The 19,323-nt window shown below is 45.4% G+C and overlaps 1 protein-coding gene across 3 annotated transcripts in view; it reads right to left on the bottom strand.

Annotated features, from left to right (window-relative positions):
* The window catches only part of MIB2 (MIB E3 ubiquitin protein ligase 2), a 48,748-nt gene that overhangs the window by 6,418 nt on the left and 23,007 nt on the right, over positions 1-19,323 (bottom strand). For all 3 annotated transcript variants that reach the window (XR_005629657.1, XM_039727561.1, XM_039727563.1), the window contains 10 exons: positions 18,658-18,852; positions 17,274-17,416; positions 16,436-16,543; positions 15,293-15,397; positions 12,471-12,633; positions 9,091-9,224; positions 7,178-7,326; positions 6,767-6,923; positions 5,593-5,747; positions 4,987-5,113 (listed from right to left, as the gene is read on the bottom strand). Coding sequence is in view for 2 of the 3 variants with exons in the window: in XM_039727561.1 (XP_039583495.1) it covers positions 4,987-5,113; positions 5,593-5,747; positions 6,767-6,923; positions 7,178-7,326; positions 9,091-9,224; positions 12,471-12,633; positions 15,293-15,397; positions 16,436-16,543; positions 17,274-17,416; positions 18,658-18,852 (1,436 nt within the window). In the remaining variant the exon portion in view is untranslated. The remainder of the gene's footprint in view (positions 1-4,986; positions 5,114-5,592; positions 5,748-6,766; positions 6,924-7,177; positions 7,327-9,090; positions 9,225-12,470; positions 12,634-15,292; positions 15,398-16,435; positions 16,544-17,273; positions 17,417-18,657; positions 18,853-19,323) is intronic.

The raw sequence follows: 19,323 nt of genomic DNA, 5'->3' as shown, positions 1-19,323 counted from the left end.
GGGTGAGACACTACAGATGTTATAATTCACTCATCACAATCAGGAGTTAACTATTTCCTAATTACAATACACTGTAAGTGTTTCTTGGCTTATCAGTTTTAGTTATACCATGTTGTAGATACTTTAAAGTCAATAATGTAAAATCACCTCTTGTGGGACCCTGCAAAGGCAGGAATTGCAGCATGGGGATGAGCTCTGAGTGCTGAGCTTGGCTGCAGAGCTGGCACTCTGGGGCCTGGCAGCTCCCAAATCCCACCCCACCTTTGCTGAGTTTAGCTGAGTTACCTGCTCCTCACAAGGAGCACCAATTTGTTGGACAATCCACATTTCCTTACCCAGAGTTGGTGTTTGAAAAACTTTTATTCCATTTTCAGTCTCATGTGAAGGATGAGACAGTACACATGTTGTAATTCACACCATCATAATCAGAAGTCAGCTATTCCCTAATTACATTTTAAGTGTTTCTTGGCTTATCAGTTTCAGTTATACCATGTTATAAATGCTTTAATCATCTAAAATCACCCCTCGTGTGACCCTGCAAAAGCAGGAATTGCACCATGGGGAGATGGGGCTGCTGAGCCTGGCTGCAGAACTCAGAGTGTGGCCCTGCAGCTCCCAAATCCCACTGCACCTTTGCTGAGTTATCTGCTCCTCACACTGATCTGTCAGACAATAACATCCTGTTCTGAGCCAGGGATGGGGCAGCTGAGAGGTGTCTGAAAAACTTTTATTCCATTTTCCATCTCGTGTGAAGGGTGATGCAATACAGATGTTATAATTCACTCCACCACAATCAGGAGTTAACTATTTCCTAATTACAATAAACGGTGTTTCTTGGCTTATCAGTTTCAGTTATACCATGTTGTAAATGCTTTAAAGTCAATAATGTAAAATCATCTCTTGTGGGACCTTGCAAAAGCAGGAATTGCAGCACAGGGATGAGCTCTGAGTGCTGAGCCTGGCACTGCGGGGCCTGGCAGCTCCCAAATCCCACTGCACCTTTGCTGGGTTTAGCTGAGTTATCTGCTCCTCACACTGATCTGTCACTCAATAACATCCTGTTCTGAGCCAGGGATGGGGCAGCTGAGAGGTGTCTGAAAAACTTTTATTCCATTTTCCGTCTCATGGGAAGGGTGAGACACTACAGATGTTATAATTCACTCATCACAATCAGGAGTTAACTATTTCCTAATTACAATGCACTGTAAGTGTTTCTTGGCTTATCAGTTTTAGTTATACCATGTTGTAGATACTTTAAAGTCAATAATGTAAAATCACCTCTTGTGGGACCCTGCAAAGGCAGGAATTGCAGCATGGGGATGAGCTCTGAGTGCTGAGCTTGGCTGCAGAGCTGGCACTCTGGGGCCTGGCAGCTCCCAAATCCCACCCCACCTTTGCTGAGTTTAGCTGAGTTACCTGCTCCTCACAAGGAGCACCAATTTGTTGGACAATCCACATTTCCTTACCCAGAGTTGGTGTTTGAAAAACTTTTATTCCATTTTCAGTCTCATGTGAAGGATGAGACAGTACACATGTTGTAATTCACACCATCATAATCAGAAGTCAGCTATTCCCTAATTACATTTTAAGTGTTTCTTGGCTTATCAGTTTCAGTTATACCATGTTATAAATGCTTTAATCATCTAAAATCACCCCTCGTGTGACCCTGCAAAAGCAGGAATTGCACCATGGGGAGATGGGGCTGCTGAGCCTGGCTGCAGAACTCAGAGTGTGGCCCTGCAGCTCCCAAATCCCACTGCACCTTTGCTGAGTTTAGCTGAGTTACCTGCTCCTCACAGAAGCACCAATTTGTCAGACAATAATTCATTTCCTGACCCAGGGATGGGGCAGCTGAGAGGTGTCTGAAAAACTTTTATTCCATTTTCCGTCTCATGGGAAGGGTGAGACACTACAGATGTTATAATTCACTCATCACAATCAGGAGTTAACTATTTCCTAATTACAATACACTGTAAGTGTTTCTTGGCTTATCAGTTTTAGTTATACCATGTTGTAGATACTTTAAAGTCAATAATGTAAAATCACCTCTTGTGGGACCCTGCAAAGGCAGGAATTGCAGCATGGGGATGAGCTCTGAGTGCTGAGCTTGGCTGCAGAGCTGGCACTCTGGGGCCTGGCAGCTCCCAAATCCCACCCCACCTTTGCTGAGTTTAGCTGAGTTACCTGCTCCTCACAAGGAGCACCAATTTGTTGGACAATCCACATTTCCTGACCCAGAGTTGGTGTTTGAAAAACTTTTATTCCATTTTCAGTCTCATGTGAAGGATGAGACAGTACACATGTTGTAATTCACACCATCATAATCAGAAGTCAGCTATTCCCTAATTACATTTTAAGTGTTTCTTGGCTTATCAGTTTCAGTTATACCATGTTATAAATGCTTTAATCATCTAAAATCACCCCTCGTGTGACCCTGCAAAAGCAGGAATTGCACCATGGGGAGATGGGGCTGCTGAGCCTGGCTGCAGAACTCAGAGTGTGGCCCTGCAGCTCCCAAATCCCACTGCACCTTTGCTGAGTTTAGCTGAGTTACCTGCTCCTCACAGAAGCACCAATTTGTCAGACAATAATTCATTTCCTGACCCAGGGATGGGGCAGCTGAGAGGTGTCTGAAAAACTTTTATTCCATTTTCCGTCTCATGGGAAGGGTGAGACACTACAGATGTTATAATTCACTCATCACAATCAGGAGTTAACTATTTCCTAATTACAATACACTGTAAGTGTTTCTTGGCTTATCAGTTTTAGTTATACCATGTTGTAGATACTTTAAAGTCAATAATGTAAAATCACCTCTTGTGGGACCCTGCAAAGGCAGGAATTGCAGCATGGGGATGAGCTCTGAGTGCTGAGCTTGGCTGCAGAGCTGGCACTCTGGGGCCTGGCAGCTCCCAAATCCCACCCCACCTTTGCTGAGTTTAGCTGAGTTACCTGCTCCTCACAAGGAGCACCAATTTGTTGGACAATCCACATTTCCTGACCCAGAGTTGGTGTTTGAAAAACTTTTATTCCATTTTCAGTCTCATGTGAAGGATGAGACAGTACACATGTTGTAATTCACACCATCATAATCAGAAGTCAGCTATTCCCTAATTACATTTTAAGTGTTTCTTGGCTTATCAGTTTCAGTTATACCATGTTATAAATGCTTTAATCATCTAAAATCACCCCTCGTGTGACCCTGCAAAAGCAGGAATTGCACCATGGGGAGATGGGGCTGCTGAGCCTGGCTGCAGAACTCAGAGTGTGGCCCTGCAGCTCCCAAATCCCACTGCACCTTTGCTGAGTTTAGCTGAGTTACCTGCTCCTCACAGAAGCACCAATTTGTCAGACAATAATTCATTTCCTGACCCAGGGATGGGGCAGCTGAGAGGTGTCTGAAAAACTTTTATTCCATTTTCCGTCTCATGGGAAGGGTGAGACACTACAGATGTTATAATTCACTCATCACAATCAGGAGTTAACTATTTCCTAATTACAATACACTGTAAGTGTTTCTTGGCTTATCAGTTTTAGTTATACCATGTTGTAGATACTTTAAAGTCAATAATGTAAAATCACCTCTTGTGGGACCCTGCAAAGGCAGGAATTGCAGCATGGGGATGAGCTCTGAGTGCTGAGCTTGGCTGCAGAGCTGGCACTCTGGGGCCTGGCAGCTCCCAAATCCCACCCCACCTTTGCTGAGTTTAGCTGAGTTACCTGCTCCTCACAAGGAGCACCAATTTGTTGGACAATCCACATTTCCTGACCCAGAGTTGGTGTTTGAAAAACTTTTATTCCATTTTCAGTCTCATGTGAAGGATGAGACAGTACACATGTTGTAATTCACACCATCATAATCAGAAGTCAGCTATTCCCTAATTACATTTTAAGTGTTTCTTGGCTTATCAGTTTCAGTTATACCATGTTATAAATGCTTTAATCATCTAAAATCACCCCTCGTGTGACCCTGCAAAAGCAGGAATTGCACCATGGGGAGATGGGGCTGCTGAGCCTGGCTGCAGAACTCAGAGTGTGGCCCTGCAGCTCCCAAATCCCACTGCACCTTTGCTGAGTTTAGCTGAGTTACCTGCTCCTCACAGAAGCACCAATTTGTCAGACAATAATTCATTTCCTGACCCAGGGATGGGGCAGCTGAGAGGTGTCTGAAAAACTTTTATTCCATTTTCCGTCTCATGGGAAGGGTGAGACACTACAGATGTTATAATTCACTCATCACAATCAGGAGTTAACTATTTCCTAATTACAATACACTGTAAGTGTTTCTTGGCTTATCAGTTTTAGTTATACCATGTTGTAGATACTTTAAAGTCAATAATGTAAAATCACCTCTTGTGGGACCCTGCAAAGGCAGGAATTGCAGCATGGGGATGAGCTCTGAGTGCTGAGCTTGGCTGCAGAGCTGGCACTCTGGGGCCTGGCAGCTCCCAAATCCCACCCCACCTTTGCTGAGTTTAGCTGAGTTACCTGCTCCTCACAAGGAGCACCAATTTGTTGGACAATCCACATTTCCTGACCCAGAGTTGGTGTTTGAAAAACTTTTATTCCATTTTCAGTCTCATGTGAAGGATGAGACAGTACACATGTTGTAATTCACACCATCATAATCAGAAGTCAGCTATTCCCTAATTACATTTTAAGTGTTTCTTGGCTTATCAGTTTCAGTTATACCATGTTATAAATGCTTTAATCATCTAAAATTACCCCTCGTGTGACCCTGCAAAAGCAGGAATTGCACCATGGGGAGATGGGGCTGCTGAGCCTGGCTGCAGAACTCAGAGTGTGGCCCTGCAGCTCCCAAATCCCACTGCACCTTTGCTGAGTTTAGCTGAGTTACCTGCTCCTCACAGAAGCACCAATTTGTCAGACAATAATTCATTTCCTGACCCAGGGATGGGGCAGCTGAGAGGTGCTTGAAAAACTTTTTCTTGATTTTGGTTTATTTGGTTTTGGTTTATTTCTTACCTCTTTGATGAGAATTTCAGCCACTTCCAAGTGGTTGTTGAGGGCAGCAAGGTGCAGGGCAGTGAATCCATCCTCCTTTTTGGAGTCCACCAGCTGTCGAGCCCTGGCCAGAATTTTCTTTATGGCTCTGCAGAGTTGGAGAGGTTATTAAAGATGGAAGAATGAATTTGTGCCTCCTCTGTCAGGAGTTATCCATGCCCATGTGGTGCTGACACCAGCAATGAAGAGCAGTCCCTCAAACCCAAAAACTGAATTACCAGAATACAACAAAAGCCTTTAGTTATCTTTAATAAAATAGGGAAAAGCCACATTGCTTTGAAAGTAATGAGGAATTTCTCTTTGGAAGAGTTCCAGAGGCTCCCAGGCTTTCTAAGACCCAAATATCTGAGAGTGTCCAGAATCAGTGAGATCCCCAGCCTAGGGAAGCATGAGAAAGATGAGATGGGGAAAGCAGGCAGGAGTTTCCTGTGAAGGCCTGAAGGAGCTTATCCAAACCCAAGAAATGTTTAACCAACTACCCAGAACCACATCTGCCAAGCACAAATTAACACCTGCAAAAGGCATAAAAATGGGGGAAAAAAAGGAAACAAAAGAAAGGTGACTTACAGCTTGTTGCCTTTCAGGGCAGAATAGTGGAGCAGGTTGAAGCCTTGACAGTTCTTGACGGTGAAATCGATGTTGGGAACTTCAGTGAGAATCTCAATCACCACTTTGTAGTCCAGGGTGATAGCATAATGCAGGGGGGTGTCTCCCCGGGCATCCTACACATGGAGACCAAAGCAAACCCAGGTTAGCAACCCCAGAAACCCCAGGGAAACCCCCTGGGAGCTGCTGGAAATCCAGAGCAGCTCTGAGGGATGGCCCAGCACAGAACAGCCCCTCCAGCACACAATAAACCCTAAACATGGGCAGGGTCCGAGTCACCATCACTGCCTGGCCTTAAAAATGTTAAAAATCTTGGTTTTGAGAGCAGGAGTGTGGCCACAACACACAGGAACAGCAGCTCAGCTCTCCCTGGAAGCCTGAGCAGAGCAGAAAACGCTGATGTGATGAAGAAGGGGCAGACTCAGAGCTGGAATTCAGGGTACTGAAATTCAGGAATATTTCCCAGTGCCTCTTCAGAGGACAAATCTGACTTCTACAAAGTCACAGATGGTGTGAGACACAAAGAAGTATTATTATTGTTGTTAATAATGAAGGGATGGGACTATTTCTGGAAGAACAATTTATTGTTTAGATAAACATTGGTCTCAGAGATTGTGAAATTTTAAAGGAGCAAGCAGTTGGCTATAGCTTAAGAGTAGTCACAAATTCTTTGTTAGAAAATATTTTTTTTTTAAGCTAATATATATTAGATTAAAATAGATCAAAATAGTTGTTGCAAGGTTTCTTTTGTTTTTCTAACTTATTACCTTTACTTAATCTTGTTGCACTGTGGATATTTTTATCTAATGGGTTTCTGTCTCATGTCTGTATATATGTTTCTATTATAACTTCTAAATTCTTAGCTTATTTATATAACTACACTTTTACTTCATAAACTCTTCACTATTTTATCAATACAGCTTCTTGATATATTCTTACTTACAACTATAGAAACATAAGTTTATGTTTTTTCTGCTTTAATGTCTGTATTGTATTTTTACATTAATCTAAGCTCCTCTCGAGGCTGTAAATGAGACTTTTCTCACAAAGAAGCACCTCCCCACCTCAAAATAAAAACCAAAAAAATCCTCCAGCACCTCCCTGGCCCAAAAGCCTGCAGTAATCCCAAACTTACTGGGAGGTTGACATCACAGTTGAGCTCACAGAGGGCTCTCACCACCTCGGTGAAGCCTTGGCTGACAGCGACGAACAGGGCTGTGCACTTGGCATTGTTCAGCAGGTCTGCACTGGCCCCCTTGGCCAGCAGCACACGGGCAACTTCGGCTTGGTTTCTGGTTTAAAGCAAGGAAAAAAGACAGATTTGAGTCATTCCAGTCAATTCTTTCTCTTTGCAAAGCAACAGAAATCAGGTTTTGTATCCTCTCAGCCCCACCCCGCTTCCTCTCAGCGTTAAAAAACTGGGGGTTTTTTTGGTTTGGGGTTTTTTAGGGGGGGGTTTTTGTTTGTTTTTGTTGTTAGGGTTGGGATTATTGTCATTATTTATTGTTATTATTTCCACAGGGCCAGCAGGGGGGAGGTGTCCTACCCAAAGGCTGCGTAGTGCAGCGCCGTGTCCCCCTCGTCGTCACGCAGGTCGACGTTGGCGTGTGCCTGCAGCAGGGTCTTCACCACCTCCAGGTGCCCCTGGTAAGAGGCAATCTGCAGGGCAGTCCTGCCCTGGTTCTTGGCATCCACCTTTGGGAAGGGCAGAGAGACAGAAAATCAGGGATGAGCTCGTTGTGAGCCCGGAGCAGGGTGGGAACAGCCCAGAAATCCCACAGGGTCCGTGCCCTGCTGGCTCCTCTGCTGGCCAGCAGCTCCCAGCTGAGCTTGTCCCAGAACATTCTGGAAGGGGAAGGGGGCAGCATGTTTAGTCAGGAGGGGAGAAGTGAGAGAACAGAGCTGGAGCTCTGTAATTGCAAAGCCCTGCTGCCAAATCACTCAGTGCCTGAGAGCACGACGCTCCTCGATGCCTCTGCCAACAATTCCCTTCCCAAGGGAAAATGTGTGAGGAAATCAAATCAGCTTTGCAAAAGGCTCTGGAGGTGCCAGGTCCCTGCTGTGCTGTGCTGCTGCAGGCACTTCAGTGGGTGCAGAGGCTGCAGGGGACATCTCAGGGCTCAAGTGCTGCAGTGAGAGTTTTGGAGAATTTAAAGGCACCGAAGAACAAGAGGTAAAAAAAAAAGGCAAAGCAGCTTCTGAAAGCAGTGGAGGCTAAGGAGAGGAGAAAGAGGCACAAAACCTCAGCAGACTGGCAAGGAGAACAAGTTCATAATCAAGGTTTTATCCCTGCAGCAGTCAGAGCACAGACAGGCTCAAAATGATGGGTGAGTCCTTTGGGCAAAGAGGAATTAGAGGTCACTGCTGCTCTTCCATTGACACCAGACAGGCAGGGCTGATAAGCTGGAAAAACTCTGCCAAGCAATTCCAACTTGCTCTAAGTCAGCCTCAAATCCAGCCTGATCTCTCTATAAGACTCAAATAGAAACATCTAATTTATTTATATATATATATATATTAGAGTAGAAATAGAAGTCTAATAAAAATAACTGATCATATCATGGATTCCTCACTCTTGAGACTTTCCTATCTGGGATCAATCTGAGAATTACAAGTATTTGTGTCTCCTTCTCACCCCCAGAAGTTTATTTATAAACTTAAATTTAAGTTTATAAATAAAGAAGCATAATAAATACCAGACAAGCACTAAATCAACTTCTTCAGAGCTGATCCTGGGTCACAGCCCCACAACCACACCCCCAACAAAACCTCTTTTTGTTACTCGTGGTTTCCAAGGGCACACTACTGAAATTGTGGTGGTTTTTTTTGGAGTTTTTTTTTTGCCCTGTATCTAAACCCTGAGCCCCTCCCTGCAGGAGGTTTCAGGAGATGTGATCCTGACAGTTTGGCAAGGAATTTGACAGGAATTGTCCAGCCCAGCTCCCTGCTCCAGTCAGACATGAGATAAGACACTGCACACATCTGGGCAGCTTTCCTCCCTCCTGATTCCAACAATGTGATTTTACAAGGTCCTCTAAGGACAGGCACAGTCAGACACAAGCCCTGCCTTTCTTTTCCAGCAGATTTTCTGATTTCTGCTCCTGTTTTCCTATAGATAAACCCCTCTCCCTCTCATTCTACAGCTGCAGTGGCCACACAGGAAATTTGGGAAAAGCCAGCTTGGGAAAGGTGCTGTAAGGATTTTAGTTCAGATTTATTGCCACAAACTAGAGGCATAAAATATGCACATTTAACTTGTGAATTTAATCCTTGCAGCAATTGCAATCCTTGCAGAAATTGCAGCAAAAGAAATATTCCAGCTGTTAGGAGACACCACTAAGCCTGACACGTCTATTGTTTTCCTCACATTCTTTTCCCTGCTTGACTACAAAATTTTATGATGATGTTTTAAAGAGCAGAAACAAAGGAAAAATAACATTTTTTGTCTTCCAAACTTGCCTTGTCTGGGTACTTCTGGAGGAGCTCCCGGATTTTAGCTGCGTTGTTGAGGGCTGCACAAATGACCAGGCACCCTGCATGCTCTGACTCTGTCCTCTGGGACAGCAGCTTCTCCAGGACAGTCACCAAAGTACCTGAAAAAGAGACAAAAATGTACCTGTCACCCCACATCTCCCAGTGTTTGAGGGGACACAGGTGTCACAGCTCGCCAGCAGTGCAAAGTCAAAAAATTTTGCAAGTTCTGACTTGAGCAAACAATTCCAGATCCATCTGTATCAGGAAAACAAAAAAAAATCCTGGCAAGTCTGTGCTCCCTCCCACATGATCCTGACACTCAGAGGAAATAAAGATGGTCAGGCCACACAAAAAATTCTGAGCAGATGTGCAAAGCACAAAAAAAAAATTCTCCTCCATGCACCATGTGATCCCAAACTCGATTTCAGGGCAGATTAGGCAAAACAATTGTGGATTTCACAACAGTTCCACGCACAGACCTGGGAATGTTTCACAAGAATCAGTGTCCTTGTACAGGAAACAGGATGGAAAGGGAACTGAGACACCACAGGGATGAGGCAAATACTGAACCCAGGGCAGAGCTGTGCTTAGCAATTCTGAGCCCGAAATTCTGTATTTTCCTGTTAAAACCAGCATTTTCAATTACTAAAATCTTTATTTTCCTGTCAAAACTAGTTTTGCTTACCTAGTAAGGCACAGCTGGGTTTTATTCTGTATTTTTCCCATTAATCCCAGCATCTCCAAGTCCTAAATCCTGCACTACCCCATTAATCCCAGCATTTCCAAGTCCTAAATTCCAGTGAGTCCTAAATTCTGCATTTTCCTGTTAATCCCAGCATTTCCCAGTCCTAAATCCTGCATTTCCCCATTAATCCCAGCATCTCCAAGTCCTAAATCCTGCATTTTCCTGTTAATCCCAGCATTTCTCAGCCCTAAATCCTGTATTTCCCCATTAATCCCAGCATTTCCCAGTCCTAAATCCTGCATTTCCCCACTAATCCCAGCATTTCCCAGTCCTAAATCCTGCATTCCTCCATTAATCCCAGCATTTCCCAGTCCTGAATTCTGCATTTTCCTGTTAATCCCATAATTTCCCAGCCCTAATCCTGTATTTCCCCATTAATCCCAGCATTTCCAAGTCCTAAATCCTGCATTTCTCCATTAATCCCAGCATCTCCCAGTCCTAAATCCTGCATTTTCCCAAGGCCCAGCTTTTTTTGCCCAGCAAAGCACAGCCAAACTTCAATTCTCCATCCAGGGAAGAACACCTGGATTTCGCCACCACCCAAAGAGCTGGACCAAAGATCTCCCAGCCCTGGGGGCCCGGGTCTGTCCCTCACTTTTGGACTCCTTGGCACTCTCCGTGGTCATCAGGTTGGCCTCCTCCTCCCTCTGGTAGGCTGTCAGGCAGGCAGGGTTGAAGGTCCAGGACTGTCCCCCCACTGACACTCGCAGATCTCCATCCCCATAGACCTTGATCACCTTCCCAATGTGCCCCAGGGTCTGTAAGGAAAAAAAAAAAAGGATATTTTTTCCCCCCAAAGCTGCAGTTCCCAGACCCAAAGCCGGGTTTTTTTTTTGGTTTTTTTTTTGGGGTTTATTTTTTTCGTAAAGCTGCAGCTCCTGCTGTGTGAAAAGAAGCACTGGACAATGACACACTCACAGACAGCTCCCACTTCGAGGACACCAGAGGTTTCTCAGCAGTTTCTGGAGTTTTTTTGCCATGGAAGGGTTTTCCCAGGCACACTGGGAAAGGCTGGGGAGGGAGGTGCTGACAAGAACTGACCAAGCTGGGAGTGGGGACGGTTTCCTCTGCTCCTGGAGGAACCTCCATCCCACTTTTTAGCCATGCTGGGCTGATTTTAACACCTCCCTGCCTCATTGCAGAGAGTCAGGGAGGGCATAAGAGGAATTTGATGATGGAAACCTCTCCCAAATCCTTTTTTGCTGGATTCCCCCTTGTCCCGTTTGGGTGCCGCGGGCACGACGGCATCACCGAGAGCCACCAGCTGGGCAGGGACTTCCCAGCAGGAATTCTGGGGGGGTTTACAAGCCCACGTGTAAGTGCTGAGGGCTTGGGGGAGCTCAGGAGGTTACTGGGCTGTCCTGGAACTGGAACTGGCGCGCACTCACAGGTGCCATCTCATCTGTCCACTCCCCATGACCAGGTTGGAACCGCTTCACTGTTTCCATATCATCTATCACCCGGACCACATCACCAACCCAAAAGGTGTTGAGCTACAAGAAAAAGAAAGTCATAAGCTTTTGGGGGAATGAAGCCACACACGGACAGAGACAAAAAATTAACAGTGATCAGCCCCTCCACCCCACTCCCAAAGTCCCAACAAACAAGACACCCACTGAGCCAAAAAACAGCATGGCAAAACATAACCACAGCTACCAAGAAAATAAACACAGCCCAATTCTCTTTCAAACCAAGTGCACATTTAAATAGAGAAATTATTTGGAACAGGCAGTTTCCTAACTTCTTTTTCTCCAAATGGTTTATTATTAATTCCAGATAAAGCATGGAAGTTTTCTTGGTCCATCTCCTCGCTACACCTGGCTAGGCACTGGAGATTTTAATTCAGTCTAATAAGGAAGTTCAATGTTTGTTATTTTAACAGAAAAGGGTTTATCTGTGCTGGGAATTTAATTTGCCAGATGCTCCCTCTGCTCACTGAGCTAGGAAGGGAGCAGTGTCAAAACACACTTTTCAGAGCAGACTGATTTTGTGCAAAACAATCTGACACTGCATTTTCCACTGGTGCTGGGGGTTTTTAGCATTGTGACCTTGCTCAGGTCAGAATTTTGTGGTCTTCCAGCAGCTTCTTCTACACCTAATTATCTCTATTTCTAATTATCCACTTCTCAAAGTCCTCAAACCTCTGGGGAAAGCCAGAGCTGCGAGCTTTAGAAATACAGCCACAAAATTAGAAGGGCTGGATTAAAGACTCAGAAGTCCTGTATTTCCCCATTAATCCCAGCATTTCCCAGTCCTAAATCCTGCATTTCCCCACTAATCCCAGCATTTCCCAGTCCTAAATCCTGCATTCCTCCATTAATCCCAGCATTTCCCAGTCCTGAATTCTGCATTTTCCTGTTAATCCCATAATTTCCCAGCCCTAATCCTGTATTTCCCCATTAATCCCAGCATTTCCAAGTCCTAAATCCTGCATTTCTCCATTAATCCCAGCATCTCCCAGTCCTAAATCCTGCATTTTCCCAAGGCCCAGCTTTTTTTGCCCAGCAAAGCACAGCCAAACTTCAATTCTCCATCCAGGGAAGAACACCTGGATTTCGCCACCACCCAAAGAGCTGGACCAAAGATCTCCCAGCCCTGGGGGCCCGGGTCTGTCCCTCACTTTTGGACTCCTTGGCACTCTCCGTGGTCATCAGGTTGGCCTCCTCCTCCCTCTGGTAGGCTGTCAGGCAGGCAGGGTTGAAGGTCCAGGACTGTCCCCCCACTGACACTCGCAGATCTCCATCCCCATAGACCTTGATCACCTTCCCAATGTGCCCCAGGGTCTGTAAGGAAAAAAAAAAAAGGATATTTTTTCCCCCCAAAGCTGCAGTTCCCAGACCCAAAGCCGGGTTTTTTTTTTGGTTTTTTTTTGGGGGTTTATTTTTTTCGTAAAGCTGCAGCTCCTGCTGTGTGAAAAGAAGCACTGGACAATGACACACTCACAGACAGCTCCCACTTCGAGGACACCAGAGGTTTCTCAGCAGTTTCTGGAGTTTTTTTGCCATGGAAGGGTTTTCCCAGGCACACTGGGAAAGGCTGGGGAGGGAGGTGCTGACAAGAACTGACCAAGCTGGGAGTGGGGACGGTTTCCTCTGCTCCTGGAGGAACCTCCATCCCACTTTTTAGCCATGCTGGGCTGATTTTAACACCTCCCTGCCTCATTGCAGAGAGTCAGGGAGGGCATAAGAGGAATTTGATGATGGAAACCTCTCCCAAATCCTTTTTTGCTGGATTCCCCCTTGTCCCGTTTGGGTGCCGCGGGCACGACGGCATCACCGAGAGCCACCAGCTGGGCAGGGACTTCCCAGCAGGAATTCTGGGGGGGTTTACAAGCCCACGTGTAAGTGCTGAGGGCTTGGGGGAGCTCAGGAGGTTACTGGGCTGTCCTGGAACTGGAACTGGCGCGCACTCACAGGTGCCATCTCATCTGTCCACTCCCCATGACCAGGTTGGAACCGCTTCACTGTTTCCATATCATCTATCACCCGGACCACATCACCAACCCAAAAGGTGTTGAGCTACAAGAAAAAGAAAGTCATAAGCTTTTGGGGGAATGAAGCCACACACGGACAGAGACAAAAAATTAACAGTGATCAGCCCCTCCACCCCACTCCCAAAGTCCCAACAAACAAGACACCCACTGAGCCAAAAAACAGCATGGCAAAACATAACCACAGCTACCAAGAAAATAAACACAGCCCAATTCTCTTTCAAACCAAGTGCACATTTAAATAGAGAAATTATTTGGAACAGGCAGTTTCCTAACTTCTTTTTCTCCAAATGGTTTATTATTAATTCCAGATAAAGCATGGAAGTTTTCTTGGTCCATCTCCTCGCTACACCTGGCTAGGCACTGGAGATTTTAATTCAGTCTAATAAGGAAGTTCAATGTTTGTTATTTTAACAGAAAAGGGTTTATCTGTGCTGGGAATTTAATTTGCCAGATGCTCCCTCTGCTCACTGAGCTAGGAAGGGAGCAGTGTCAAAACACACTTTTCAGAGCAGACTGATTTTGTGCAAAACAATCTGACACTGCATTTTCCACTGGTGCTGGGGGTTTTTAGCATTGTGACCTTGCTCAGGTCAGAATTTTGTGGTCTTCCAGCAGCTTCTTCTACACCTAATTATCTCTATTTCTAATTATCCACTTCTCAAAGTCCTCAAACCTCTGGGGAAAGCCAGAGCTGCGAGCTTTAGAAATACAGCCACAAAATTAGAAGGGCTGGATTAAAGACTCAGAAGAATCAAAGAGAAGTGAGACAAAGATACAAAAAAGAACAACATGGAGACACAAAACAAGGAAGAACAAAAAAAAAAATCAAAGGGAAATTCTGTGGGGAAAAGGTTCATCACAAGGGCAAGGCAGCTGCAGAAGGATGAGGGACTGGAAGCTGAAATTAAGAAATGCAGTTTACCTCCAGGACTTGCAAAAGTTCAAAAAAAAACCAGGACAATGGTGTTTAGAAGAGCAGGGCGTCCCTTCAGCACCTCTGGGGACACTCTGAGCCCCAAGTGAGCAGGATCAGTGAGCTCCCTGCAGCACCCCCAGTACCCACCTTGGTCAGGGCTCCGGGGTGGAAAGTCCAGCGGGTCTCAGGGTTGAACTGGACCCTCACGTCCCCTCTGTCCGTGATCCTGTGCACGGTCCCTGTCTGCCCAATGAACTTTGGGCACAAAAAAGAGAGGGGAGAGCCCCTCAATCAATCACCTTCTTTAATAGTGGGGAAGGGAGGTATCTAAGGCTAAAGCACCCAGCATTTCCCATCCACACTGCTCCCAAACCTATGTTCTGTAGCTTCCTACTAAGCCCAGCATTTCCCAGTATTAAAATCTGGTTTTTCCTGTTAATCCCAGCATTTCCAAGTCCTAAATTCTTGTGAGTCCTAAACTCTGGATTTTCCTGTTAATCCCAGCATTTCCAAGTCCTAAATTCCTGTGAGTCCTAAATTCTGCATTTTCCCATTAATCCCAGCATTTCCAAGTCCTAAATTCCCGTGAGTCCTAAATTCTGCATTTTCCCATTAATCCCAGCATTTCCAAGTCCTAAATTCCTGTGAGTCCTAAATTCTGCATGTTCCCATTAATCCCACCACTTTCAAGTCCTAAATTCCCGTGAATCTTAAATTCCATATTTTCCTGTTAATCCCAGATTTCCCAGTCCTAAATTCTGGATTTTCCTGTTAATCCAAACATTTTCAAGTCCTAAATTCTTGTAAATATCTACAAGGCCATTCTCATCCAACAGAGCCCTAAAAATAACTCTGACTCCAGCGTCCTATCACTAAAAAAAAAATCTGCATTTGTGATTCACTTCAACTCTAAGGTCACACAAAGATGTTCGAATTCTGGGGGGGTTTACAAGCCCACGTGTAAGTGCTGAGGGCTTGGGGGAGCTCAGGAGGTTACTGGGCTGTCCTGGAACTGGAACTGGCGCGCACTCACAGGTGCCATCTCATCTGTCCACTCCCCATGACCAGGTTGGAACCGCTTCACTGTTTCCATATCATCTATCACCCGGACCACATCACCAACCCAAAAGGTGTTGAGCTACAAGAAAAAGAAAGTCATAAGCTTTTGGGGGAATGAAGCCACACACGGACAGAGACAAAAAATTAACAGTGATCAGCCCCTCCACCCCACTCCCAAAGTCCCAACAAACAAGACACCCACTGAGCCAAAAAACAGCATGGCAAAACATAACCACAGCTACCAAGAAAATAAACACAGCCCAATTCTCTTTCAAACCAAGTGCACATTTAAATAGAGAAATTATTTGGAACAGGCAGTTTCCTAACTTCTTTTTCTCCAAATGGTTTATTATTAATTCCAGATAAAGCATGGAAGTTTTCTTGGTCCATCTCCTCGCTACACCTGGCTAGGCACTGGAGATTTTAATTCAGTCTAATAAGGAAGTTCAATGTTTGTTATTTTAACAGAAAAGGGTTTATCTGTGCTGGGAATTTAATTTGCCAGATGCTCCCTCTGCTCACTGAGCTAGGAAGGGAGCAGTGTCAAAACACACTTTTCAGAGCAGACTGATTTTGTGCAAAACAATCTGACACTGCATTTTCCACTGGTGCTGGGGGTTTTTAGCATTGTGACCTTGCTCAGGTCAGAATTTTGTGGTCTTCCAGCAGCTTCTTCTACACCTAATTATCTCTATTTCTAATTATCCACTTCTCAAAGTCCTCAAACCTCTGGGGAAGGCCAGAGCTGCGAGCTTTAGAAATACAGCCACAAAATTAGAAGGGCTGGATTAAAGACTCAGAAGAATCAAAGAGAAGTGAGACAAAGATACAAAAAAGAACAACATGGAGACACAAAACAAGGAAGAACAAAAAAAAAAATCAAAGGGAAATTCTGTGGGGAAAAGGTTCATCACAAGGGCAAGGCAGCTGCAGAAGGATGAGGGACTGGAAGCTGAAATTAAGAAATGCAGTTTACCTCCAGGACTTGCAAAAGTTCAAAAAAAAACCAGGACAATGGTGTTTAGAAGAGCAGGGCGTCCCTTCAGCACCTCTGGGGACACTCTGAGCCCCAAGTGAGCAGGATCAGTGAGCTCCCTGCAGCACCCCCAGTACCCACCTTGGTCAGGGCTCCGGGGTGGAAAGTCCAGCGGGTCTCAGGGTTGAACTGGACCCTCACGTCCCCTCTGTCCGTGATCCTGTGCACGGTCCCTGTCTGCCCAATGAACTTTGGGCACAAAAAAGAGAGGGGAGAGCCCCTCAATCAATCACCTTCTTTAATAGTGGGGAAGGGAGGTATCTAAGGCTAAAGCACCCAGCATTTCCCATCCACACTGCTCCCAAACCTATGTTCTGTAGCTTCCTACTAAGCCCAGCATTTCCCAGTATTAAAATCTGGTTTTTCCTGTTAATCCCAGCATTTCCAAGTCCTAAACTCTGGATTTTCCTGTTAATCCCAGCATTTCCAAGTCCTAAATTCTTGTGAGTCCTAAATTCTGGATTTTCCTGTTAATCCCAGCATTTCCAAGTCCTAAATTCCTGTGAGTCCTAAATTCTGCATTTTCCCATTAATCCCAGCATTTCCAAGTCCTAAATTCCTGTGAGTCCTAAATTCTGCATGTTCCCATTAATCCCACCACTTTCAAGTCCTAAATTCCCGTGAATCTTAAATTCCATATTTTCCTGTTAATCCCAGATTTCCCAGTCCTAAATTCTGGATTTTCCTGTTAATCCAAACATTTTCAAGTCCTAAATTCTTGTAAATATCTACAAGGCCATTCTCATCCAACAGAGCCCTAAAAATAACTCTGACTCCAGCGTCCTATCACTAAAAAAAAAATCTGCATTTGTGATTCACTTCAACTCTAAGGTCACACAAAGATGTTCTGGCAACTTCCTGAGCAGTGCAGAAGGAGGCAGAGGCTGGAATTGTACCCAGGGAGAATGCAAGGACTTACCTCAGCCATTTTGGGATTCCAGCCCCCGTGGCCCTCCTGCATCTCGCGCAGGATGTCGATGTCCAGCAGGCACTTCACCTTGTCCCCGTGCTGGAAGGGATGCCTGTCTGTGCTCTCCTTCCTCTGCAGCTCAGCTGGTTTCCCTGGGGACAACAAGGACAGCACCCACAGGCATGCAGGGTGCAGTCACACACCCTGGGTGCCTCACTGGCTTCCTTACAAGGGCTGAAAATTAACATTAATTGGGGCAGAATGGTGCAAATCCCTTTTCATGCCCTATAGGGCAGCAGAGAAATCAGCTGGATTTAACTCTATATCAATAATTACATTATATTACAATTATATTTTACCATTTCCAATTTTATATTAATAAACCATAAGCAGCTCTAATTTGTCCCTCTGCAGAGCAGGGAATGCCTCTCAGGCCGTGGCAGACACCAGGAGCTGTTCTTAGCAATCCACTCACCCACAACTGCTGTGTTCAGACATGCCCACACAGCACCCAAAATTAGTTCTTCACCCCCACAGGCAGGCACAGAATTCACTCTGAGGAGTTCCTTACCCTCCCACCCATCCCATGCATCCATACCCCTGGAATTAAGCTCCTCATCCAACCTTTCCCCCCCTCATGCTCTTGCCAAGGTGCCCAGGGAGAGAAAAGTTTGAGAAGGACTGGTAAAAGTCTTCTTGAAAAGTTTTGTCTGATAAAAACCCTGATTTTGTTGCTGCAAACACCAGAACAGACCCCTCTGTTTTCCTTCAGGGAGTCAAAGATGTCCCTGCATCTCATTAAAGAAAAACAACCCCACAGCTAAATTACACCTGGGTAAAGAAAAACTTCAAATCCAAAAGCACAAGGAATTTCCTCGGACTTAAGAGGAAAGGGGGATTGCAGCAAGTTGCCAGCACAGACACCACCTTTTCCCATCACTTTTTCTAATTTTTGGCTGTTCCATTCTCCAAAGTCTCCCTTTGGTCACATTCCCCCTTTTGGCTCCAGCAGGAGAGTGTTTGCTCTCTACAAACACAGTGAACAACAGCTTGCCTGAAGAATTAAAAGCTTTGGATTAACAAATATAACAAAAGTGAGAAAAGTTGGGTTCTCTGTAGCAGAGTGGGAATTTCCTGCATTTCCAGCAGAGGTTGTATTCCTTGGGATAGAACTGTGGGTATCTGATGGTTTTAACACTGAAAGTCCAAACTATTTCATGAACCACTCTGAGATCAAGCAGGATGGTCCCACACAAACCAAATTCTCTCAAAGAATGCTCATTATGTGGGAACTTTAGAAAACCAGGAGGTGGTTTTGTGTCTTTCCAAACAAAAAATGATTCAGCGCCAACGGCCGCGTGAATCACAACTCCTCAACAAAGACCTCACCCACCTAATTTTGGGAGGTGCTCCTTGTAGTAGAAGCCCCCAGAAGCCTCCACAGTACACTTGAGGTCCACTTTTCCCTTGTGGCCCACCCTGTAGACGTTGGTGGTGCCATCTGCCCAGGTGACACTGGCGACGCTGCGGCCGGTCTCCACGTCCCAGCCGCGGATATCGACCACGCGGCCAATCTTGCCCTCACCCCCTGAGGGGAAAAGAAGTGCAAATCAGGAAAACTGGATCATGAGACAGCTCATTTGGAGTGATTAGGAGGGAATCTCTGCGTTAAAGCTGCTGGAACCCAGCGAGCTGTTCATTTTGGAATGATTCTGTGGAGGATTCCTGGTGTGCAGGAGCACGGCCTAGTTGGGGAATCACACATGGTGTCATGGCACCACACTGTGGCAACAAAAATACTCAGCAGTGCTGCAAGATCCAGGACCCAAGTGCTAAAGATCCACCAGGATCTTTCAATCTCTCCCCAACACCACCCATGTGCTCCAAGATCCATCCAGGATCTTTCAATCTCTCCCCAACACCATCCATGTGCTCCAAGATCCACCCAGGATCTTTCAATCTCTCCCCAACCCCATCCAGATGGGGGAACATCAAAGAAACTTGGTTTTCCTCAAGCAAGGAGCTTGAAGAATCCAGAAGAGGAGGATGGAAATGTGGA

Source organism: Passer montanus, unplaced genomic scaffold (assembly GCF_014805655.1).
Source record: "Passer montanus isolate IOZ18808 unplaced genomic scaffold, ASM1480565v1 scaffold62, whole genome shotgun sequence".
Classification (NCBI taxonomy): Eukaryota; Metazoa; Chordata; class Aves; order Passeriformes; family Passeridae; genus Passer; species Passer montanus.
Note: the sequence above shows the minus strand (reverse complement) of the source record. Positions and strands in the feature narration are given on the sequence as shown.